Genomic DNA, 27,315 nt, shown 5'->3' on the forward strand with positions numbered 1-27,315 from the left:
ATTGAGCTTTAGTTCATGGAAATATGCAAAGAAAATCAATCTACTTGTTGAATTAAAAAAAAATGCAGTTAATGGATTTCCTATAGAGAGAGGATTTTCCATCAGTCAAAAAGGATACACGGACAGATAGAGAAAATCCGGTGTTTATTTTGGTTTATATTTTTTTTATACACATATAGAATACAAAAACAAAACCCCACAAGGTTTTAATTGTGCTCTTCCTTTTGTCCTTAAGTGCTGTTGGGAGGCAATGAATCAAATGTATTGGTGAAACCAAAAAAGGAAAAAAGTACTCACAGAGAATGCTTAGCTTAAAAAAGCACAAGTAAAAAGAATAGATTTTTTAAACCGTTTTTATAGGCTGTTGTGTTAAAACATAATCACTTTTACAATTATGCAGCTAAAGGAAACATATTTTCAATCAAAATATACAGGACTTGTCAGGAATATGAAAAGAATTATGAATTCAGATGATGTATGTTGGGCCAGCATTATGGATTAGTGGTGTACCCCTGTCTTTCACCCAAAGAGAGCTGGGATAGGCTCCTGCAGATCCCTGGGACCCTGGTTAAGGATTGAGCAGGTATAGATAATGGATGGATGATGTATGTTATAATTATCAATTTTAGTCCCTAATTACACGTACTTAAAACAAGGTCACAGACACATCATTATAAGGCATTTAAAGCTAGAACTGAACCTCCCAGGTTCTGCATTTATAGTGCAAATGTTTACTACAAATTAGTACTAAAGTCTATCACAACTCTACACATTTAAATAAAAAAAGAATTGTCAGGAGGTTGCAATTTCAATATAAACATAGGTGCACTAAATAAAAGTGCAATTTCAGCCTGTGGGTGGAGTTCAGGCGATGTTTCACCAGTGTTAAGTATGTCAAATAGCTTGACTGAGACCTTGGATGGATACAGTTTTTAGGGGGTACACTTTCTCCATGTCCTCCCAGTGAATTGAAGCTTAAAAAATACCCCAGCACTAAGAGCAAGTATGTTCCCTTCCTATTCACTAATTCATTTTCATTTCTCAGTGGGTTTTGTGTAATCAACTAGAAAGAAAAGTTCCCACAGAGCAGAAAAAGAATCAATAAATCTTGACGGGATACATTTTCTGTCACCAGAAATGAGGGAATTGAGTCACACCACAGGAGCTGGCATCATAGAAATAAATATGTACAGTATCTGAATCTGTTCATTAATATAAGTGAAACACAGTGCAAAGACCCAAAAATTTAATCTGAAATTCTTTACTGATAGAACACTATAAACAAGAGCACCTGAAATGCTCAGATTCATGGAAACCAGCTAACAACGTAGCAGTTAGCTGTTAGCTTTCACAGATCACCTAACTTCCTGAGTTCACTGAATGCATCTGCAGCTGCATGTGATTAATCTGTGATTTCACTAACAAAAGCTGCTTTCAGAGAGAAAAACTGCAAATAAGTAAGATAGCCTCCATTTTAAAAAGATACAAACACAAGAATTGAGAATTGTCGTGCTTCTAAACATTTCTATCACAAATGTATTTTTCTGTCTGAGGTTACAGACAGAAGTCAGTGTTGTTGCCACACGAGGACTACTTCTGCTCGGAGCCTGTTACAGATTACCTCCAGATATCAGTCCTAATAGAGAACATGTCTGACCTTTGAGCTACCTTTGCATTCTATGGGCTGGATTTCAGCAGAACACATTCATCCACATCTAAGTCACAAACTTAATGAAATGGGAGCCACCAGCTTTAAATTATACTTTATAAGTATCTGAGGTCTTATTTTGAGGTTTTCCTTCATGGTTTTTGTTCACAGGTTATAAATAATTCAGATGTTGATGCTTGATCCTAAGCAGACCCCATTAACACGCCGACTGGAGGTGCGGCCTTGTTGTCAGTTGGGGAGTGCTGGTAAAAGGTGTTGGTGTGGTTGACTCGGAGCAAAGGTGGGATGGTGGACGACCTGATGTGGAGTATCCTGGTGTCTGTTACTTCACAGTCAATCTGCATCATCACCTCGAACTCTTTGTCCCTGATGATGCTTTCTGTAACAGCACGAAAGATAAGGGTTAGTAAGGATGCATCTATCACTGGATAAAAAAGTTTTTGCCATTTAATTTGCTCAATGCAAGTGTGGGAAAAAACTCAACAAGACAAAAACAATGTTTACCAAACACGATTCCACATCATCATTATTACAGGAAAGGTTTTTTTTGTTGTGCTTGCTGTAGCGCGGTCATGAGTGTTTTTGGGAGTATAAAGGAGTATTGTTTGAGGCAGTTGGGGGGCTGAGAACCACAGCGAGTATGGGTGGAGGCTTGGTTACACATGGAGTCCAGAGGTGAGTCACATACTGGATTTCTCCTACATGGAGATAAACAAAAACAGTTCTAAACAAGAGCAGGACATGCAAATTTGAGAGAACAAAGTCTGGCAGGGATGCGGGAGAGAAGGAGAGACAACGATCACTGTTGAGTCAGGATCCTTCAGGCTTCTTCTTGTGTTTAGAGAAGGAAAGAGCCAACTCTGGCAAGATGGAGACAGACGACTGTGTCTGAAGAACCATCCAAGATTGCAGATGGTGTACAGTACGGCGAATACAAAGCTCATTGTCAACTGTCAAAGGGGAATGAGACAGTGATACAGTTCATAGGTTGTAGGAGACCACCACCCAACTTAACTCTGGAGAAATAACCTCTTTTAAATGATTTATTTCCCATATGGACAACACAAGCCACACCTCAGTCAGTTATAGCGCACTCTTATATGACCCAGAAATTGAGCTGTAGGTGTCTTTAAAATGTTTTAGCAGTATTTTTCCAGACACCTGTGCAAGACATCAGCTTCTTCTGTCTGCAAGAGTCCACATATTTTCACAGGCAGATAGAGTTCATCAGATTGTATAGAGACGATACAATAGCTGCAAGAGTCCACAGATGTTTCTGTCATTAGATGGTTAATACACATACAGTATTGTGCAAAGGGTTTATGCACTAAATATTGACAGGGGATGCTAAATAGTTTTCCATTTATCTAAGAACTTCATACAAAGTGCAGTGAAAGGAACAAAACTGAAATCTAATCAGCTGGAGAAGCTGCTGCGGTTCTTCTGTAGATCCAGGCTGTCCCAGTGTCTTGTGTCTCCTGTGATCCCAGACCGACTCCAATCTGCTGTGATCAGAGCTTTATGGGGGTCAGACCATCTGCTGCAGGACTCTTCTTACCTCTGAAAATAGTTTTTGATGACCTCTAGTGGGTTCTTTATGGGCTTGTTGTTGTACACGATGAACCTGGGATCAGTCAGACACCTGATGGTTTTGTGTGATAAGAATCTAAAAGTGCAGTACTGTGTGCTAGAACTTAATCTACTACTGAACTGCTACTTTTGCTCCTGCAGTGAAACTGGAAATGGCTTCAGCGTTTTAACAAGACATCACTGAATCATCCCCTGGGTTTGGATTTAAAACTCCCTGTCATGCTGTGTACAGTAAATCTCAAATTAGGCTTCTGTCTGAAACAGAGCTGAAAAGTTGATTCTCTATGTATATAGCTACATGTGGTCTACTTATAGCCAGCTGAGCTTCCAACTCCACTCACCACTCTCAGTTCAAAATTCTGCCCTGTTGTGTTTTCAGTGAAAAACAAACTGCTGTACAATTTAACCCTAATCTAACAATGAATATAATTTAAGCAGATTGGCAACGTAAAGTGGAAAATGGTCACATTAATAATTCAAATGCACAACCTCTGATATGTGTGGCTGGAGGACTATGATGTAAATACCTGTGATTAAACAAATGTAAATATTACACAGGAACAAAAACAGCTTGAAATAACAGCAACGGTTTGGTAGTCACTAGGAATCCCATAATGAGGTTATCCCTTAATAAGTTTATTGTACCCATAATTGTTTTGTAAGTGCCCAATAATTACACTGTAATTTGGCAACTGTAATCCATTACCCATAAGGATTAACCAAACTGAAGACTAACATTTTATCTACCATTTTGTTTACATTCATCTTTTTCCAAAATTACCAACTAGTCTTAACTTCCATTTCGCTAACTGCTTGAGAGGCCTCAACAGTGGAGCAGGAAACAGACAAACACACAGCCACAAGGCTCAACTTCAAACAACAGCTCTTTGAAGACGCTGCCAAATCTGCCGTTCTGCTCTCCAAGATTTCCTTCCCCCTTTGACTGGTGCCATCTGGAGATCTTCCAGAAAGTTTCAGTGACACAGTATGGTGGCGCGTGCTGATAAAGACTCAATGTCTGGTAGTAATGCATCTGAGGAAACCTGAGAGCGTATCTTGGGACAGTGATGGGTGCTAGACTCACACAAACTGTGAGGACATTCTCATGAGGAAAGATTTTTATAATTAAAAGGAAACTTTCACTGGGTGTAATCACAAAATTACAAGACATGATTTAGCTCAATTAAAACAAACAATAAGGTTGCCAACTGATTCAGAGAACTCTTCCAACATGCTCATCTTTAATTTAGAAGATTACAAGATATCTTACAAGAATGTACAGATCTTCTAATTAGTAATTGTTAATAAGAGTCAAGGGAACATAAATATCTTCAACAAATTCATAACAAAGTCATAAGATTCATAATCTTGGGATCATGAATGCCCATACCAAATTTCACTGCAGACCAAAAGTTGTTGAGATATTTCAGTCTGAACAACAGTGGAGTGACCAGCAGTGCCAGCCATGCCGCTAAGACAACTAATACCCAGATTTACATAGAGAGAATCAAAGAATCACTTACATAAAAATTTGAAATTTTATTTTGCAGGGATGACAAGGATTAAACATTTTGGTTGGTAAGAACACACCCTGTTTCTAAGGCCTGGTTGAGAACTGATGTTCTGGTTAGATTAGAAGAGTAAGAAAATATAACCCCCAACTCCTTCAACGGCGTTGAGCTGTACCTCGAACTCCTGGTGAAAGCTGCCCGTTAGCTACAGTGAACATGTACAATCACAGAGCAGTCCAACTACACTGCAGTGTGTCTCCCATGGTTGATGCACCTGTAAATGATGTCATCTCCTAAAAATTCCTCTTGTCCAAACATGTCGCTTTCACTTGATTGAGCTACTTTCAAACTCAGAGGATTATTAAATACGCACGCCCTTCAGTCCATACAAGGAGCCACTGCTCAGCTAGATGTTTACAGAGGGACTATAGGAGGTTATGGTCAAACAACTTTAACAGAACCCCTGAACCGTAGACACATAGAGACAAAAGCAGATGACTGCTTACATCAAAGCCTCTGTCCTCGGTGTTCGGTTATTAACCACGACAGACCAATCACTCCCTCCAGATTAGCAGAGTTTATCCACCAACTCCAGATGAAAACTATTTAGGGACTGGAGAAGGAAGGCATTCCTAAAAGAGAGCAGCAACAGAGAGCTGGAAAGAATTATTCTCCACCGTGGAGCAATCATGCTCCATAAAGAGGTCAGTGTCTCTGCTTTACTAAGGGTCTGGCCCAGCTAAATATGTACATTTGCACTCAATTACTTTAAAGTCTCAAACAAAGACAACATAAATCTAATGTGCTACTTGAAGATGGTCATCTGTGTGACACATGGGGTTTCATATGGAAAAGGATGGAGGATCGGACGCATGTTGTGCTGTGAGAGAAGCACGGCCATCCGTTGCTTTGTACGTCTGTTGGCGTGGTTTTTAACTACACTTTCACTGTCAGGCCAGTGAGTTGATACTAGGAGGAGCAGCTGAGGTATCTGAAACTAAAGCTACTGTGCTAACATCAAACATCCACCTTATTAGATGCAAAGACATGAACGCCTGAAACAAGCACAGATGAACACAATGTTTTGAATTTGCAGCCAGCTACAGCCATCCATGACACATCGTACAAATAGAAAGACTCTTGAGAATCTTTCCAGACCTGATATCTCTCCCTGAATGCCACCTTTGTTTGGCCGTTTTAACAATTAGCTGAAAAGGGGGGTCTTGGATTTCTCTATTTACTACTATTTCAATAGGCCTTCTGACCGGCATGAACCTTAACATTCCTCTGTGACAAGACCAACCAAGAACAATGTTTACCTTCATCAATCTTCATCTCAAACATCCCTGCCCCAGAAAAAAAAAGTTATTTCCCAATGGCTGTGTCTACCCTGCTAAGAGGCTCATATTCCACTGACTCACCTCTCAGAGCTGGTTGAAACACTAACCAAGTATGTTAATGGTGGTCTGCCGCACAAAGGGACATATCAGAAGAACAAGAAGATTTCTGATTAAAGTGCCTGCTAAACTGCCAACAATAACAGGTTGTCTTCCTAGTTGCTCACAGCCAACACAAACTGTTTCCTTTCAATCCACGGTCCTGGAGGTTCAGTGAAAATTAAGCCACGTAGAAGACTTCTTTCTGCTGAAACACTAGATTGATAATGCAGCAGATATCAGAGCCATGGAAAGAAGTTTTGATGAGCTCATGAAAATCAAGACCATGTGCATACTTTAATGATTCATGCAAAACATTTTGGCAACAAACCTGGCAATCGTAGGCCAAGGGTTTTGCCGATCCAGTGTTCAGATGCTGAACTTCATGCATACCAGTGTTAAAATGTCTGGGTTTGTTTTTGAGGGCAGGCGTTCAAATAAATGGGTGGTTGCTTCTCAAATGGGCCAATGGAAACCACCCCCTACATGGCAACCAAGTACAATCTGATTGCCACCCACACTGATATGACAGGAACAGAAATTGCACTCATTAAGAAGACATGAAGCATTTTAAATGAGCTAGGTCCCTGCTAAATAATGTGAAGTGGACATCTGTTTGACAGAAAGTCATTTGCTTGTTTGTCACTAGCATACAGCTAATACATGTGACTGACAGTGAATGGTTTGCTCAAACCAAAGTGCTTGTATTTTCACAAAAGTTTAAGGACCAAGTAATGTGCCGCTGGCTAACACTGATAACTAATTAGCTGAATTACTTCCACTCACATTTAGCAGGCTGAACAGGACACATAATGACACTTTAAACCGTGCTAATGCTTAAATCATAAAACCTCAAACATCCATAACAACACAAGCAGAAAGTGGCTGAAACTCTCTGCCTGGCATGAAGGTACCAGATGTGACACATCTGCAGAAGCTTTTATTTGTTTTCAATGTAGGTAGCAGAGTGTGGATGAGACTGCCTGGGATGTTTTTAGGTACTCAGAGGTATTTTCAGCTCAAAATAAAGGGCAAAAGGACATTAGCACCATGAAAAAACTGCTTCTTATGTTTGTGTTTCTTGTGCAGTTTGGTCAGTCGTTGTAAAAACACTCAGAGGCTGAAGGACATAACAGAAACTACTGTACAAAGGGAGGAGGCCTTCTAATAACATAAAGCCAGATGTCAAGGAAGCTTTTTGGCAAGGAAAACTTCATGGAAGTTAAACAATCAACACAAACTTTTGTTCCAAAAAGGTAATTCTGGGAAAAACAGTACCAGCATAGATGAAAAAAAGGATCAGTACCACTTTAATAGGTCTAAAAAGCAAAAGTGCTCTTACTGTCTTAGACCACAAGTAAAGCATTCTTGTGGGGAAACGTTTTCTGAACCTGTTCCCAGCTTGTGCTTCATCTGTTACATTGTGTTGACTGACTAAACTCCACAACTGTTGTTATCTATGCTGAAGCACTTACCATTTATATTCATGGCTGGCAACACCACAGACATCTTGGGTCGACGTCCTTTGTTGTGGTTGGTAGCAGGAAGCAGGAGATGATCCTGAAAACAAAGAGGAGAAGATCATCAAGAAATAATCACAACTCATTTGGAAGCAAAATGGTTGGCTGTGTGTATTTCCAGATCAAGATTTAGAAGTGAAGCTGTAACTGTTAACCTTAAGACCTGCTGAAGGACGTGTAATAACTAATAACTAATAATAATTATCAGTGATGCAAGGGTCATCGTGGGAGGTTAAACAGTCCAAGTATAAGGGAGTCATTTTCATGAAATCCTCTCGTCACATAAAATTTTAAAGAGAGCACTTTTCACGTGCCTCAGCCTCTTACCTAGACAGTTACAGTAAAACCACTGCAGTACCTTCAGGATGGGCCATTCTGAAGCACTTACTGAACTTGTTAATCCACTAGAAGTAAAAAATTACAACAGCATTAACCAGCAAAGCCCCTCAGTTACTGGCTCTATTAAAAAAACGCTTTTGGGCAACTCATTAGATAGTAGGAGTAAGGAATGCTAATGTGCAAACACATGGGACACACACACACACACACATACAAAGAATAATGGCGCTAAAATAAAATCCTACAGTATTGAAAGCTAAGTCATGCATCTCTTTAAGGAAACAGCATAACAGACAAGCCAAACCAATATAACAAAGCATTTTAACAAGCGCACACATGACAATCACTGAACAAAACCCAGACGAAGTATTATTGTTAGAACTGAAAGAGAAAATCAAAAAAAAGGAGGCAGAAAAGCCATTGTGTTATTTGACCTCAGTGTGTAAAGCAAGAAGTTATCTTTAAAAGAGTTTTCAAATAGTTATGAGCACAGTTAAAGGTGCACTTCATCCAGCTGGTGTTACACTTGCATGAAGTTGTGGGACTCAGAAAAAAGGTGTGTTTAAGATGGAAGCAGTTAAGCAGAGATATTTCCATTTTGATGTTTTCTAATCAGTATAGATCAATGCTCCAAAAATGCTGAATCATACATTTCACATAAAACATCTCAATAGCTCCCTCCTACCCTAAAGACTCCTAAAGACCCTGTTTCTTTCAGTTCTTTCAGATTCAAGCCCAATCTGAGATACCACTTCAAGACCACTGAAGGCCTTACACAACTTGTCTTGCAGGACAAATACCATTAACCATGATGCATACTGAACTTCAGGTATAAAATTGGTGGAGTGCCCCTTTAAGAACTGTTAAAACTGAACTCCACAGAGAAACGAGAATTTCTTCTTCAACATAACTGGTTTGATGTGATACATGCTCAAAGCACTGCAGGACATCAGGGTGAGCTGTCAGTCAACAGAGGGAGCGTAAAATGCTAAAAATAAATGAAAGGGTGTCTCCACTCTGATTGGAGGGTGTCAAAAAGCAGGAAAATGCCAAACACATTACTGCTCATCAGCAGGGGACTGACACAGAAACTCCAGCTGCCATGTTAACAGGTGACTTTCACTTGAACCACCTTGGACATGGCCCACAGTGAAAGCAACCAATGGTCCCACCAGTTCCACTCAGTGCACACTTACTGTACATAAAGCTGCAGGTGCTAAAACATGAGAAGTGAAGCAAGACCACAAACTGACGGTGGAGAAGGCACAGTTCCATATTGTGGTCTTGCTGAGAGTTATGTTTTCCATCACCTCATTTCACACTTAAACAAAGCCACAGGTGGTAAGTACACGGCCATCTCCCACTGCACAGCAAACTGCAGGCAGGGACTTCAACTGTTGGCGAGGACAAGGATAGCCCATGATGAAATATATTTTGCCTAGAGGGCCAAAAGTTAAAATTGGTTGCAATTGGCTTTAAAATCTCAACAAATATCAAGTTTAATCCAGGGCTTGGCAGTCTTAGAATAACATCACACCGAATGGAACAAAAAAACAAAAGCACACCCGCTTTTACAGACACACACACACAAACACTGAAACCCGGGAAACAAAATACAGGCAAATAAACAGAATGAAAAAAGTGAAAGGTCTATAAAAATTAAAAAGGTCACACTGACAACAGGCCTGTGCTTTTTACTTTTTACATGAATGGTGTGTTTTATGATTTAATGCTTCTTAAGGATTGTGTATTGTTGATTACTAAAACTATTCCCGTTTAATTAAAACCAGCTTCAGTCCACTTTAGCATTTAATAAAAGCAGTCACAACCAAAAAAACAGCAGGCATGTAGTATGAGAGGTAAGTTCTTGTGATATTGTCCTCTGGTTAGGAAAGTGTAAAATGTAAGGAAGAGAAAGTGAAAACAAAATGAATATATCTTTACAGAGCTTGGTTATTTAGGAAAAAAAGTAATAAATAATATTTTGATGACAATAAAATTTTGTTTATCATGTTATGTCAAACTTTTCCAATGTACCAAACTGTCGGTTCCCTTGTCCAGTGTGAATATCTTTGGGTTTTTCGGATAGTTAGTCAGCCAAGTGCGCTTTTTAAAAACATTTCCCCGGGCTTTCAGCTATGAGCCAAGCTATTCAAGTTATTGTCAGACAACAATCAGTTAATTAATTAATCCAGAAAAGATTAAGCAATAAAGAAAACAATTGTAGGTTATAGCACTCCATTTTCATATCAAAATAAAAAGGTTACAAGGCCTTAATCATTACAGATTAATACTTTGACTAACTGTGTTTTTACACTATTATGTTAAAGTTTCATGTTGGTTTTAAGTTGGATAAACCTTAACACCCTCACTGCTCCTCAGTAACACAAAGCTGCTGGAAACTGAAGAACAGCTACTTGACCCTGCAGAGACCCGCAAAGTGGGTGAACCATAGTTGCCATTGTCCCTGCTGTCACCATGACAACTCAGAGCCAGACCTTTTTCACTTGCTTGGTGAAAAGGGATCTTAATCTTTGACCAAATGCCTAAAGCATCTTTCCCCACTGACAATGTAAGAGGTTAAAATGACCCAGTATAGAGTAACTCAAACTGAACCATCTGATACAAAACAGTCCAGCTCTTTGGAACAGTGACCAAATGTGTTTTGGTAGGACACATATTTTGCATCTTACCAGCAAAAAGTGATTCAGTTTTACAAGGCTGCTTATGTCTTAGCACGTGAGAACACAGGGATGTAAGGTCAGGGGTTCTCTAAATATATGTCTTTGTCATGAGAAGACAGAACTTCTTGGAAAGAAACCCAAAGTAATCAAAGACCTCTGTCTGAATAAGATGTCCAAGAATAAATCATATCAAGACAGAAAATTAAAAACAGGTGGGAAAATAGCCAAATGAATAAAGACCAAGTGGGTTAGCACTGACATATGGTCGTGCCTAAAAATCTAAATCATGGTCTTGATGATTGCAAGAGGACCAAAGAAAGTGGAGTGGGAAGGGGCCGTTACACCCTTAGGCGTGTGCATTTCACCATCTTAAATAAAACCACTCATTATTTATGATTTGTAAGTAACTTTTTCTATTAATAATTAGTCACTTTTTAATCACTAGCTTGGGAAAGGGAAATGTAATGACATAAAATGGAATTCAGTTTGATTAGCTGTGAAAAATTCCCTTGAAATCTTCCTAAATTTACCTTATGAGCTCAGTGAACTTCTGTGTTAAGAGTCTCTGTGGGGAACTGTTCCCTTTTCATGCTTTAAAATCGGTGTCAGGCACCAGACGGTTTTAAACCTACCCTGCGGAAAGACACCACATAGAAAGTGTCCCCACGACGGTTGAGCTCATCGAAGAAGTCACTGTAGATGTGAGGAGGAGCGTAGTACACCTGCAGCTCACTGCCAGGATTCCTGTTGAGGCATTGAGAATTACAGGAATGCAGAACAAGGGGGAAAACATGGAAAGGAGTGTTTAGAAATTGGGCAGAAGAAAAAGGCAGAGATTGGGGTTCAGCTGATGGGGATATTTTGAGACTGACACGTATGTGTCTGATGAAAAGGGATTTTTCTTCTTTTTCCTTATAGAACTCAGTGTCACATCCAGATTTAACAACTAAAAAAAAAAGTAGATGGCCAAGAAACTATTGACTCCATGTGTCTGATCTAAACCACACAGTGTAGTCCAGCAGAAAAGGGTTTTATTGATTGCCAAACCTCTGAAGCAGTGCATCAGGGTCATCTTAAACATCACAGTATCACTGTCAACGCAGTTACATTGTCACATCTAAAAATGCACATAAATGTTGAAATCAAAATGGTCCATTTAAAGACCCACTTTAATAAAATGCAATTCTAAAACAATGAAATATTCTACACTGTCATTACATCTATCACTGCTTTATGTTGTGGAGCTGCAAAAACACTCATTCTGCAGATCATTGATCACTGTTTTAGTTCACTGCACAAGTAGCATTTATTGTGACTTTGGCTTGGTATCTACTCTATGTCCTGCTGTCTATCGGTCGAAATGTTCATATAGCTTTTAAAACACAGGAACTGTTTATAAGAAAAAACATGTAAACCTGAAACATTACAAACTCGTGTGAACATGGCATGAATGCACCTTTACCAGGCTTTTACTCACTTTTCCGTCGTTTCTGTGTATTGGACGGTGACAATCTGTGCATCATCCTTATTCTCAGTTTTCTTTGAGGAAACAAGAAAGAATTAATTCTCAAAATCACATCAAAGTACCAATTAGAGAAAGAAGAATAAACTGCACTGTGTCATACATAGAGACTCAATTCAAAACATTTCAAACATCTAGGTTTCTATTAATCAATCATTTGGTGGTCTATATCTGTAGCTTCTCCTGTTCACGTCATATGGAAACAACTATCTACTCTAATTTCCTTTACGCTCAAGAGTATGTGGAATCATTTAGAAATACTATTTAAATGTTATAATATTGCAGCTTCTCATACTGTGGGTTAAAATACTGTAAAGTTTTTAGTGCCTTTGTAGTGCTTAAACAGCTCAGTTCAGGTGAGAATAAACACATCCCTGTTTCCATTTATAAATAAAAGTAGAATGAGTGTGTACTAACTGGGCAGCTGTTGGCGCACTGTGGCGTTACTGTGACAGATTTTGAAAAAATGATGGAAAAAAAGGAGCAGGGGGCACTAATCCTACAGCTCCCCACTAAGTGTTTTGTTGACTTCCTCAGTGCTGCCGGATTAAACTCAGCCCAATAAAAAGAAAAGAGGCAGAAAAAGGGAAGGTGTGAGGAGAGGTGAAACAGTGGTGAAAGAAAGGCTGTTGATTGCCAAAAACCAGTCATAAATTACAAGACGTTTAAAGTTTAGTTTGTAAGACTCAGTGTGTACATGTTCATATAGACTATTAGATATGTTTCCCTAAACTGTTGTGACCTACCAGAATGGTCCGGGTGGGTTTGTGGTTGTTGTTACTCATGCGCCTGGATTTGGTCTGCTGAACTTCATGACGGTGGACCCAACCCCTCAACTCATGAGCCAACCTGCCAATTAAAGTTAACACAGTTTATTATTATTTTTGTATATATTTAGGTTAGAGTTGGTTGAGAAAACACAACAAGAGGAAAACACACACATTGGGCATACATTAAAAAGTTTGTAACTTACTCTATGCACTTGGTCCTGTTAACAGCAGGCTCGCAGGGGGGTGGAGGTTTGATAAACATGTGGTCCTTCACCACCATCAGGGCCTTATCTTCAGAGCTAAAACACGGAATAAAAAGCAGACAGTGGCCGTTAAATAAAGAGAAAGGTGATAAGTTTACAAAACTGTTCAGATGCCGCGAATTCAGTCAAAGATATTCAAATAACAATCTGGCAACAATATTTTCCACATGTTGAGAATATGCTTCGAATGCAAACAGAGAGCCAGCATGGCTGCTTGCCCTCTGAGTGAGGTGAAACACCCAGAGTGAATCTGGTAACATGAAGCAAAAGGGTGCCATAAGAAAATAGCATGACCTCAATATGGGGACAATTATATCTCTACTGGATTTCACTGATTACTAATGAGTTCTACTTTCACTTGATGTGCAGTGTGTGGAAGGAAAAGCTGACTTGCAGGGACGTGCAAAGACTCTGACATGTTGCTATAAATCCTGTGAGAATTATCATAGATGTGCTATAGAAAACTGAGCACTACCACCCAGTATGTGACATCCAGTCTGGTTATGGACAGTGACAGATAAAAACAGCCCAATAGCCTTGGTTGTTTCCATTACGTGGGTTTGCATGACTTTCCTGTGCAGATGGTACTGTGACTTTAATTCCAACTGTTATACCTCTCTGACAGTGAATCATTATGTTACTTGAGGTGCTGATGTTGAGTGTCCACAGTCAGTGCCCACCTAGAGGGGCTTAAGAAAGACATCTGCCACAGACGTAATCCATCCCCTGGGCCTTGCTGATCTGAACCACAACAGCGACTATGCCTCACGTTCCTGTCTCTAAGCACCCTTGAAATGGCTCAGTGAGACAACATGTCAAACAACAGAGGCCCTACCACAACTCTGAGGGGGCCTGTATTAATCTTCCCACACACACTGTTCAGTGGAACCCCAAGATTAGGTTGCATATCCCCCCCCATCATCCTCCTCTCTGCTGCGTTTGGTGCCGTCACCCCTCGTTTAAAGGCTAATGTGTTCCTTCCTGCCTGCCCTGATTTAACGTTGCCGTGAAACCCGATACTACAGATGAATGGTTTACGTCAGCATGTAACATACCCTGTGTAGAGATCTGACACAACACAGGCTGGCAATGCCATGGAGACATTATACACACTGACCACCTGGCAAAAAATTATTTCCAGTACATGGGGCACAGATAATACGTCAAAATGTTATTTATACAATTTCCAAATGAAACCAAAAGACCTCTAGTACATTTACAAAGAAATAAAAAATATATGACACTTTAGAAAAATAAACTGTTACTAGCAATATAATGTTGGATGTTAAATCTAAACATTTGGACAGAGCTGGTAATGGGCTGGTGCACATGTTTACGTGTGCCGTTATGACCGGTACAACTCCAGACCAACCCCAGGCACAGGTGCATCCTGGTCGGCTGACATGGTGGGTAAATACAGGGTGGTGGGGGTTGAGCTTGATACCTGTCAGCCATCTCATAGGAGCCACTGGTGGCGGTCTCTGGGCCCATCATGACATTAGTTTCTGCCTCTGGTGAAAATTCCAAAAGTTTTCTGCCGTTGTGCTGCATGGAAACAACGTCAAGTTTGGAGCCTGGGTCACCCTGAAACAGACTGACGAAACAGAAGGCAGGTGAGGTGAGTGAAAGAGACAGGTAAGGTTGAAATCAAGACACTTGAGATGGAAGAAACAAAGTGAAAAGAAGAACTTGGCACTGGACTAAAATGAACTCTGAATTCCATGTGGCCCACATCCTGTGCACAGGAGGGGTTTTTGTTTTTAGCTACAAGCAGAATCTGAACTCTGATCTAGACTTCATAACCCAAAGCACACTGGGGCAGACATACGAGCAAAAATACACAGAGTCTCTTTCTGTGGTATTACCACACTGGGTGGCATTTTCATTTCAAAGGGATCTGATTTTAAAAAAAAGGCATATTTCACATTCCAAAGGAGAGCCCGAACACAAAACACACAGATGTGAGTACAGGTACATGCACACATGGTTTAGCTGCTGTGAAGAAAGCTCATGTCACAAACCAAACTCATTCATTGGTTTCATGTAATTCCTTCATGTTTAGGCTCTAGAGAACAACTGAAAGAGCATGTTCCCAGCACAGAGCACACGCATTTCATTAAAGCCAACAAGTCCAAAAAGTAGATGCTTGCATCCTTGTGGATAACATTATTCCTAGGAGAAAACAAACATTTTTATAACATGAGAACATAGAATCTGTCATTATATTTGGAGATAGAGTTTTTGGAATTACACAATCTTTCCATCTGCTAGCTGGGTGGAAATCATCTAGTTTTCCCCAGTGTAGTTTTATATAACTTATTTTAATTTGTCACGACTGTTAATTTAACCAGCTGAATAAAGAAACTGACACATAAAACTGTTTTATCCTTCTTTTGTAGCCTGATTTTCTAAGAATTGTAAGTGGTAAATATTTACTTTTCCCCAAACTTAGTTAAGTAGTTGTGAAGCTTATTTGACCATTAGTCAATAAGTCTATAAACTATGGCAACAGAAATGGAGCAATTTTGGATGGATGAACTATTGTCAGTGTATTTACAAAGAAGATCAATTTCACTAAGACTGGACTTGCACATTATCTGCACTACTTTACTGGACTATTATGGCTTGTACCACAAAGAAACAGTCTGCCATGATCCTTTGTCTTCCTGAATTACATTAACAAGCCAGTTAATGGCCAACAAATAGTCAAACACTCATTTTTCATTTTTAGGTCAGTCCTAATAAAAAAAATGTAGCCTTATATGGACAAAGGTGGTTTTAAGAATAAAAGAACATATTTCTTCAGTTGAAAATGCTGTGCACTGATGTCTATAAAGCTGTTTTGTGTAAAGTCTTAACATGAGAGGCGTGATTCCCACAGTGAGTCATGGCTTTTCCCATTTGTTTCCTTTCAATAATCAAACACTTGTGCTTTCACAATATGTTGCAGTAATCTTAATGTATTGTGAGCTGTGGTATCTGCTTGCATCAAAGTTCTTTGGTTTGAATTTTAGCTACTGGACACTAAATCAAGTTCTTACACAGGGTGGTGGAAGCTATGCTATCACATGCTCACCTCATTGGTCCAACATTAAGCATGAGGAACACCAACACCACCATCAGACACACAGCTCTCCTCTTGGGCCCTGTTGCCTTTAGTACTGTGTTCTGCAGGAGAAGGAATCAAATTAAATTACAGATTAATAGTATTTTAAAAAGTGTATGACTATATAGTTTAGAGCTGTGGCTTCTAGCCTCTCACCTCACTCAGAAGGCCTTCCAGCTGTCTCTTGAGGTTGCCATTCTCACACTTAAGCACCTCATTCTCTGACAACGCCAATTTCAGACGAGCTTCCAGTGAGAGCAGATACTCTTTCTTCTTCTTCCGAGACAGGGATGCTGACTCGCGGTTCTTTATCATACGCTGCTGCCTCTGGGACAACTTTGACTGTTGCGAGAAAGTTAGAGAGACAAAGAGAAAGACAAAAATAACATTAGACATGTCAAGTATTTCATCCTTCATCTGCTCAACACCTATCCAAACAGGAAAGAGGGGCAGTAATTGTGAGAATGCAATGAAATGCTTACCTATGCCACCTGTTGGGCTATAGATCTTAGGTTCCTCTGACTTCATATTTATTTATGCTCTCAGTGCATTTTGGGTAAAAATGTTTTTTCATTATTATGATCATTATTATTTTGATTTTTCTTTGTAAAACCAGCCAAACACAACAGAAAAAAGACACATATTTAGGATCATGGGAAAGAAGTTCGGAGAGGTTCAAACAAGGCACGTTGGCATGACACACACACAAAAAGTTAAAATAGAGTTGACACGGAGAGTAAATAAAGGAAAGGAAGAGGAACCCCACATAAAAGCCATATGGGACTTTTTATGATTCTCACTGGGAAAACTGCTGATGACACAAAAAGCCCATGAGTGCATGCAATCAAGCTTTTGCTTGAAAACATTTATAGCGACATCTTCTGAGAGGTTAAAAGGTCTCTCGCAACGCCTCAATTCTACATGTGAAGGAGGATGTGTTCAGTGTGTGTCACTCTCGAAAGGGGTTTAAATTAAAGACATATACGCTTAAGCATAATATACTGTATGTTACAGGTCAAGATGTAAAAGACAAAAAGACAGGTTCAACCATAGAACTTAATGTCTGTGTCACATGTTATTCAGCAAATAAATAGATGTTATTCAGATTTGTTCTCCATTTATATAACCTATAATTTGTTTATATGTGGCTTTCTTCAAAATCAAGACTGTCTAAACTCTGGAAAGGCAAATAAACAAATTAAGCAGCAGGATTTCTTATGTTTTATAGTGAGTAAACTGGGAACTGAAATCAAAGTCTTGCATGCTAAACCAAACAGCACATATCACATCTTGACCTATTGCAAATTAACACAACCCATGGCTGTGATTACCCAAACACCTTCTTTGTCCATCCAGTCCCCAGTTACTCCTCTCCTGCCCTTCCCCAAACACAAACACCCTCCCCAGGGCAAGATCCTGGTCCTAATAGGCTCGCTGGTGATTAAGTTATTTGGATCCCCTGTATTTGTGTTCTGTCTCCTGAGAAACCCCTCTGTCTCTCAGACCAGATCTGGGAGCCGTGCCACCAGCTCGAGCCTGGGAACGCTGCAAGTAAGCAGTTACCAGAGAGCCGGGAGAACTTCACATTGGCACACACAATGAGGCAGAGAAGGAACGTCTGGGGGAAGGATTACATAAAAACAAAAAAATCACTGAGTGGCATTTCTCAATGAACCACACTTAAATGGGTGAGAGGTTAACGCTAACATGGGTTCTAACTCGAACTATTTAAGAGTTGGTGGGAAAAGTTGATGAGAATAAAATGGTGCCTACAAGTAGGGCACATGCCCCCAGCTGTTCATGTTGAACTGCAACTGCAACAAGCTGTGCACAGCTGTTCGTCCACTGAGCAGTCCTGGGCGTCAATGTGTGTCATTGTATGAATATGCTGCAGGGTGGTGCTGAAATTCCTCAATGGATGAACACAGGAAGAGAGAAAAAACAGTAAGCGCTAAGAGAATCCAGCAGATCCCAGTGCACCTGACTGTCACTGTGCTGATGAGGGTCTGTGCTTTCATTATTCAAAGGGTTACACCAGGAGGAAGCGTGTGATGAATTTTTAAGCTATCAAAATGGGCAGGGTTCCTTTTAACAGGAAACTGTCACAAACAGTAAGACAAAAGCATGAGCTTATAAATCTACAGTAATGAATTATTCAGCATCATTTGGTGAACTGTTTAAATCACTGGATGCAAAACATCATTCAATGTTGCTCCATCACTAATGTCTACAATGGATCTATGCTGAATAATGAGGGAAACTAGTGAGCCCTTTTTTTCTAAGTCAGCATCTTTAGTGTTGGAGGTAGGGGTCCCCTCATACAAGTCCTCACATGCTACTAATTGGAGAATTGCTACTCCAGGCTTGACTGTTTACTAGTATAGAACACACACAGACACACACACACAGACCTAAATCCTTGGCTGAGTAGGAGCCCATTTCATTACAGTGACCCAGCTCCTGATGGCTGTTTACAGCTGTTGCAAAATACTTAGCCCAACATGACACCTGTCTGAAGCATGTAATCATTAGCAGTTGTTTAACTCCTGGGCTTATATAGGTTAGCTATGGGTTTAAATACAGTACTGAAAACAACTTGAGCAGTGACATACAGTAAAAGACACAACATGCAGCAACACTTGGCACAAACATGATATCCTTTACAGGCGTTTTACACATCCGACAGCCCACCAAGTCCACCACTGTGCTGTAACCAGACCACTGTGAGGTTATAAACTGAGCACAGCTGCAGCGGGTCCGAACACTAGCACACACACATGCGCACAGCTTGACCCAACTTGACTACAGAAACAACTTGAAAGTCCATTTAAAGCTTAACTTTTTCTACAGCAATACGAAGTAACCCATTTTTATTCATAAACATTAAAACACGCCCTTACTCACTTTAATTCACTCAGGGGTGTTGCTGCTACAGCAATAGATGGCCTGATATGACCAGCTGCTTGTGGTGGCTAATGTTAGCTAGTGTTAGCTTTGTTTAGTTATTTTAGACAGATATTGCTGTGCATCTTTCATTACTGAGTGAGCTTGTAAACTTTATGACTGTTAAACTGCAACTTATCTTTGGCCTTCACAACTTGTGGCTACAGTGGCCATCATTTAGCAAAACATAATCTTGCTTTAAATCATTCTATTGATGATATGATAAACACAGAGATTTGGTGACATAAATATTTCACGTTCCATTTTAAGTCAATTTTAAACTTCCACTTCTTTGTCATGTGAAACAAGCTGAGGAATCAGATCCAAAAACCCAGTTTTATTTTCCACCTCACAATTAATGTGTACAGTCCCTCCCCTCAAATCACATATTGTAAACTTTATTGACTCATTAGCTTTGTAAATAGCTAAGAGGCATATTTGTTTTGGCCCCTGGACTTTGGAATTCCTTGACACTGCTCTACAGCTCTTACATGGAAAGTGCTTCGGTGAACTCAATTATGCCCGTGATAAGTGGACAAGTACTTCCTGCGTATTTCTAAAGGCATTCATTACATCATCAAATCAACAACCAGTCAGTTAATGTTAATCACTAAAAAAGCCTGATGGGAAACATTGTTATCAAGATAAGCTAAGAATATGTGTAAGATACAGCTTTCTGACATTAGGTTATGACCATGTTTTTCACATTCACCAGCAGTGCATCAGAGCCAAAAAGTGATAATCATTTAAGATGATAACAGCTTGAAACTGGATCAGTTTTCTGTGGTTGTCACCACAGTAATCATAGCAGATGATTTAGCTGACATTCCACCAATGTGACACACAGAGTTCTCCATAATTAAGAAAACTACTCATTCGTGCAGTGATATATTTTGGAAACTTCACTGCAACATTAATGTCAGCTACACGGCAAATGGGAAACATTAACAATGTGGAAGTCTGCTCAAAAAAAAAAAAAAAATCGAGTGAAATCAAAACCAAAAAGAGAAGCCGTAGCGAGAACATATTTCTAAATTCACTAAAGGTCAAACAACAGCAAGCCCTCAGAAACCATTATACTGCAGACTGAAGCCTGGAACAACACTGATGTCAAAGTGAATCATTGCATCCCCATGGATGTCCAACGGAGGCTGACAATCCAGACTGGAGGAGGAGAAATTTAATTTGCAGTTTATTCAAGCAACAAACAGAAAACCATCAGAAACACAGGCTCTCATACTAACCTCTGACAGCCTGTCCCACCCAAGATACAACCAACATGTACACAAGGTGGAGAGCTTTTATTGGAAGCCCACAAGTTTGTACCATAAACAAAACATACTATAATTGAGTTTTCTAAAACCTTTAAATCTGTGTGGTAGCCTCTGCTGCAGTTAATAGCACCTTATAAGATTCCCTGCAAGCTCTCCACTGTCCTGCGCTGTCATTAGGAGACTGTAGAGAAATGAATGTGCAAGGCGGAGAAATACTGAAGGTCAGTGTTAACTCTGCATTTGTGTGTGTATTCTGTCCACTGCAGCTGTCCTGACATCACCCCTGAATGCAGCACAAGGAAGGATCCACCCTCTGTCATCCACAGGGAGAGTTATGTCCCTTCTGTGACACCGTTCACACTGTCTGAACTGCAATTACATAACAATTATAGAAGTATATAAAGTCTAGCTTTCCAATAAACCCCATAGGTAAAAACAAAGCTAAGGCCAAAAATGCTCATGTGAGGCTTGTTTGTGGTTCCATGAAAGCCAAAAAGGTTTCAGCTTAATAAGGACTTGGCTAGTAAATAGCTCTCTTCTAAGAATCCATCACAACCAAAATCACTTTACAAAATTTACAAAAAAACCTTCAGTTTGCATGTTTAAACTCACATTAAAATAAAAGAACGCTATAAACCTTTTCCTGTCACAATTTATTTTCATATATTTCCAAGAAATTAAAGTTAATAGCTGGGGAATTTAAAATAAATACAAAAAACAGGGTAGGATGAGGGAGTTTATGTTGGACAGGATCCAGTCTGTGAACATGGCAACCACAACATCACAACGTCCTGTCATGTCCGTGCACACAAAGACAACTTTCTACTACGTACTGTATTATTTATTCCTGAAGATGCTTTGTCTAAGAAACGACATGGCCACACTTTGTGAGCCAAAATTCCAACATATTACAGAGAGAAAAACAGAAGAGACAGAAACTCTTCCACTGAGCACAGACAAATCACTGTGGTATTAATTAGATTCTTATGTGCTTCTAACAACACAGATATATCTTTGTCAAATACTGTGGGTGGTATTTCGGGCATTGGGATGTCCATTCTGACCAATAGGGCGTATTAAATCTGACTTCATGCTGACTCCCACTGGTTAAGGCAAAGTGAATGGCCTGAAAACAATCTGATCGTAATTAAATCACAGTTTTACATTTGTGAGGGTACTGGCATGCAAAGCACTGTTGTAGCTATTTTATATAATCAGCTAAAGCAATAGAATCTCTTGTATCTTACATTAACCTGTCAAGTTTTAACCAGTTAACATTAACCAATTATTAAATGCAGATGATGAGAATATTAAAAATGTATACGAAAGAAAAATGAAGCAAATGAACATGCGTTTTCACCCACTACTATTATGCAAAAGTAATTAGGAGTGTAACATGTCTAATTCCTGTCAGGTACCATTAAAAGATCACAGAAGAGGGCACAGGGTAATAAAGCAATTTAAAAAAGCACTGATCAGAAAATGTAATGGAAACATCATGTTCATCTTAAAATCCACAGTTGAAAATACATCATGTTAATACATCAATGCCCTGTGAGCTGTGTCATGTACGAACTATCAGGTAAAAAGACATAAACTCACGTCATCTTCCGGGGAAGGGGGCTGAAATGTGACGGAGACCACTGGAGGAGCAGCCACAGGGACAGGCCTGTCCTGGCTGAGCGTTGGCATGGTGACGACATTGCTGGTGACGGTCTGTGGTGTCTGAATCTGTAGCACCTGGCCAGGCTGAGACAGCACTATGTGGTGGCCTGTTAGAGGGACACATCACACAGACATTTTGAAATTACGGGTCTTAACTATACTATCATCATATTTTTACTGTATAATTAACATTGGTACTGACTGTGATTATGGGGGTCAGTTTGTTCTTAAGTTTGTGTGCATGTTCTTATTCTACATTTGTCTTGCCATCTATAACAAAAACACCCCCCCCTCTCTCTCTTTTTTTAAAACACTCTGACTTTAAAGAACAGGTGGAGAAGATGTTTAGCATCTTGACCCGTGGTCTTAAACTTCTACATTCCTAACTGAGAGGTGTGTGGGTTTTATGTGCATGAAAACACACACAAACTTGCATGTGTGGTAGCATTTAAAACAGGCCATGGCGTGAAAGACAGAGAACTGAAAAAACATCATGAGCACAAAATACTGTCCACGTATAAATGTCCCGTTAATCTAAAAGACTCTTACAATTTAGCCCACAACTTCCAGTGAGACTGTACCAGGAACCACTCTTCAAACTGACCCATCAACCTTCCCCGTCTAACATTAAACAATCAGTCCGTGCTAATTGTGTTAGCCAGTCCAGCTAGTGAATGTGTGGTGCCAACACTCCAGTCTTTGTACGCAAGCACACTATCTGTAAGAAGAATTCACTAGGTCAAAAGAAATGAAACGCCCTGTCGGCCTGCCTTGACTGCCCCGGTTAGACACTATTTATCGATCTTTAATATCTTTCTTTCATCTCCCTGAGGCTTTGTTGTTACTCTTTAGCTATAAATACTTAGGAGGGCATGTTAAACCAGTGAGACTCATAATATTATGCAGGCCCAACTTGAATTCCATCTGGGGTCTTAAACTTTTCTGGGGTCTTGGCCTTAGCCATCTCCATGTAGACCATTACCAGGAAGACAGGAGAGCTGAGTTCAGATTCAAGTCAAGAGAGGTAAGATACTCCACCCACTTGGGTCCCAGGCAATGACATAAGTATTTATATTGGCCTAGTTGCTGTTGATGTAACACACAAAGAAGACCAGATTGGTAAACCATCTAGGCTTGGCCACAAGAAAGTCTTTAGTATAAAAACAGCAGCTCACTAACAGACTTTGGTTTACATCTGGGCAATAAATCAAATTCACTTGAATGTATGTTTATGGCTGATTCTCAAAGTAGTTTGTTTTCTCAAATGTAGGCAAATATCAACATATTTGGGTACAAAATCTAACATTTATCAACTCAATATCTGATTTATTTCTAATTTTTTGACCACCAAGCAGAGAAGATTAAGACACCGAGGATCACTGAGGAGTGAAAACTGAGCCTAGAGCACTCTCTGGTGGCCAAGACACAAAAACTATATCATTTAAAAAAACAAAGGGAATACAGAATCAAGAAAAATAAATCAAGAGAAATAAACACTAATGACTAGGTTAGACATTAGTGTTTATTTTACCTGATTGCATCGCAATCTCCAAGTTAATCACAAAATGTTTTATTAAGACTGAAGAAGTTTGCTGATATATCCAGTGGAATGGTCTGATGCAATAAGTGTAATGAGAGGAAATATGTCGCAGTGTAAGCTCTGACCTGCAGGGGGTGCTGGCTGGATGTTGACTGGAGCTGGTTTAACCACTGGCAGCACAGTGGTCTGCAGGGGCTGGATGATAATTGTCTTAGCCTGCAGGGTCGCAGCTGCAGGAGCCAATGGCACAGCTGTAATCAGTGGTTTTGGCTGGATGGAGACCTTCGGGCCGATCTGAATCGGCCTCTTGAGTGGCTGAGATGGTTTGGCTGGTATGTGTGTCCAGGGACAGGGGTGGAAGGACCAAGATAAGAAAACAGGACTTATGTAAACACAATGAAAGGCTCAGCTCAGGTGGAGAAATTTGCATTTACAGTTGCAGGGTATTATTGAGGGGACTCACACCCAGACTGTTATGCAGGATTTGCCCTGTTTTTTGGACAGAGTACAAATATAAATGACAGATAAAAGAGCAGTGTGTGGTGGTGGAGGCTGCTTCACCTCGTGCAGTCTGGTGGGTCCTCTCTGGAGCTTTCTGAGCTGAAGAAGAGATTTCAGAAAAGCCACTGGATTCTGAGCACACTGAAACAGGAGAGGGTTGAGACTGTGGAGACAGAGCCTCATCCTGAAAGGAGAGACAGAGATGACTTACCTCCTGTATATAGTCTATACCTCTTTTTTAAGATACCCAAAATTCCTGGACGTTCTAGTTATACTGTGGTCACTACTAAAAATGCATTTTAAACACAGATAATATTTCTGGCTTTTTCTGCTCAACACACTGACTTTTTAATAAAGCCACTAACGCTCATATGACATGTATGGCAAACAACATTGTATATCTAGTGTCTAGTGTCCTTGTCATTATTTAAAGACTTTAGTAGACTAAAGGACTATGTCCTTGGATTCAGTCAGGGTGATTCAGTTATCAGACAAATATGTGCACACTGTGTTGTGCACATATTTGTAACCCATGTCCTTGTTTTGACACATTGTGAAAACATCTGCCTGCTAAATTATGCTAATGTGATTTAAGTTGTCATCACCTTTTATTTAACGAAGGGGCGGAGCACAGCTCAGAAGGACAGCAAATTATCAGTTTGACAAGGTGTTTAAGGCTTTTGTTAATAAGCGTCTCAAGTGTGTATGTGTGGGTCTCTATCCAAAAGCAAAGAGCAGCTGTCAGTGCTTGGATACCATCTGGACAAAGATTTTATTTGCTCCAACTAAGATAGTCACATATGTAAATACTTGCAAACAAGAACAAAGATAAAATTTGAATTGGAAATACAAGTCAAATGCCAAAAAAAAAAAAAAAACTGAGAAGGTCAAAGAGTTGAAGACAGTGACTTACTAGTAAGGAGTATGGTGACAGGGCTTCCACAGAGGCAGGAGATGAGACAGAGCTCACAGTGTGGGCAGGTGACAGAGAGTCCACGCTCACCTCACCATCTGGATGCACAAAGACAAACGTGTCACATATGTAGGCTTATCAGTACAGAAAGATCTGACTGGCTATCCCAGTGAAATCATACACATATATTCAACACTAATATTCTCTATTTATCCTTTAGTCATTTAGCATAAACCACTGTGTTACATAAATACACATAATTATTACGATATACCTGCTGTCTTTGCATCTTGATCCCTAAACAGTCATTTAAACAATAAATCAACAAATGAAGTCACCCATGTGGTATTCAGTCATAATTTGCAACAGCCAAACAATAAAATACCACTAGTAAATATTCTGAAAGGATGAAAATCCTGATAATTGTCAGTTAATTTCTTTTACCCAACAGTGGCTATGACTGTGTAATATTACTGTGCAAACGATGGACATCAGACTCCCTTCTATGAATTAGCCTAATTTCAGACTGAAATGCATCAGCCATGTTCAGGACAGATGTCAACATGTGTTGCTTTACCTGTGCAGGTGTTGCTTGTATCCACTTCATTCCAAAATGGTATGTCAATATCAAAGTCTAGAGCTGGACTGTCACTGGGCTGAGAAACAAAACACACACTTTTTAACTCATGGATCTTATCAGCATACATAATGAAAACAGAAGTCAACGTGTAATTGTGAGGAAAGAACATATGATATATGTCCTTATATATAAGTGTAAAAACAAAACGTATGACATATACAATAGGCAGGAAACTCACTGTTTACCTAATCACATACATGAGAAGTTAATAATTTAAGTTTTTTTTAAGAAACAGTAAATAAAACTTTATAAAGTTTCTGTTATTGCCTACAGTATGACATCTACACACTACATCCTGTCATTACATAATAGAGTGGGCTACCATGTTGTTTCTGCATCACTAGCTCTGCAACGCTGACTAATGAACAAATTTCTTGCTTTTCATGTTTCCTGTTCATATTTCCACTCACAGAGCCTACATTCTCCAGGGCCTCAAGCAGCTCATGTGCATCTCCCAGGCTGTCCAGCTCATCGAACAGGCTTATGTCTGTGTAACGACAAGAATACAGCACACGTCATGAGTCGTCATAACTCGGGCTATGAAGAGAAAACAAAGAAATCCTACAATCTCTTGCACAGTCCATCTTCCACGTGCAACTGGGAGCAGTCATTTATGGTTCTGATGGTTCTGAATTCAAATGAGCAAAGGAGAATAGTCACTGCAAACATAAACAAATAAACATGCCTTAACCAGTTTGATACTGTTTAAATGAAAAGCATATTTTCACCTAGTTTGCATTCCCGTAAAACAATTTTAAATGACAAAATACAGATACATAAAAGTACAAAATACAACGTATAAAAACTTACTTTGCATACTGCTCAGAGTTAAAACCCAGGTCTCATTACTATTTGCTATTTACATCGGCCGTTTTTCAAAATCTTTACTACATTTACCGAGAGACCTACAACTTTTACAGGGTAAAAAATAAATTAAATGGCTCATCAGCTTCTTTTACAACCAGTCAATCAGGTCACCTCTGGAGAATAAATTCTGTGCCATGTTTCTGTGGCCTACATTCAATTATTATGCCTCACAGAGTTTATAGCTAAACATTACTACTATCAGGATATTACTGTTAGCTAGATATTAACGACACTACTATCCAGATATTACTATTATCTAAATATTACTATTACATCAGACAGTTACATCTGCCTCCCTGCGTGGGTCTTTCTAGAAACTAACGCTTACCCCACTCTCCTCCTTGGTCGATGGAGATCATTCCCGTCTCACTATCCATCGCTGGATATTGTTGATGATTTTCGAAGTGTAACGTTAAATCGGACGACATCCTTTTCTGAATTCATTAGTATATAATCCCACTGTTACAAGTTGTGATCAACCGATGTCTCCTAGGACTGCTCTTCCGGTTTAACTCGTAAATACACGTCTGGCTTTACCGTAACACTACGGGTGCCACCGAGG

General features: G+C 39.6%; 1 protein-coding gene across 2 annotated transcripts; it reads right to left on the reverse strand.

Annotated features, from left to right (window-relative positions):
• Window positions 1-127: 127 nt before the first annotated feature.
• atf6 (activating transcription factor 6) lies at window positions 128-27,315 on the reverse strand. 2 transcript variants are annotated; one of them, XM_026305394.2, is made up of 16 exons: window positions 27,082-27,313; window positions 26,297-26,373; window positions 25,824-25,902; window positions 25,247-25,344; window positions 24,394-24,517; window positions 23,958-24,161; window positions 22,230-22,399; window positions 16,567-16,752; window positions 16,381-16,472; window positions 14,749-14,898; window positions 13,245-13,340; window positions 13,018-13,120; window positions 12,227-12,288; window positions 11,382-11,493; window positions 7,682-7,766; window positions 128-2,048 (listed from the first exon to the last, which is right to left on the reverse strand). In XM_026305394.2, the coding sequence occupies exons 1-16, from the start codon at window positions 27,179-27,181 to the stop codon at window positions 1,852-1,854; spliced, it is 1,935 nt and encodes a 644-aa protein (XP_026161179.1). In that variant the 5' UTR covers window positions 27,182-27,313; the 3' UTR covers window positions 128-1,851. The 2 variants fall into 2 exon arrangements, with proteins under 2 accessions (XP_026161179.1, XP_026161180.1); XM_026305395.2 differs by lacking the exons at window positions 128-2,048; window positions 7,682-7,766 and adding an exon at window positions 8,954-9,053 and having other exon boundaries at window positions 27,082-27,315.

Source organism: Mastacembelus armatus, chromosome 4, assembly GCF_900324485.2.
Source record: "Mastacembelus armatus chromosome 4, fMasArm1.2, whole genome shotgun sequence".
In the NCBI taxonomy this organism is placed as follows: Eukaryota; Metazoa; Chordata; class Actinopteri; order Synbranchiformes; family Mastacembelidae; genus Mastacembelus; species Mastacembelus armatus.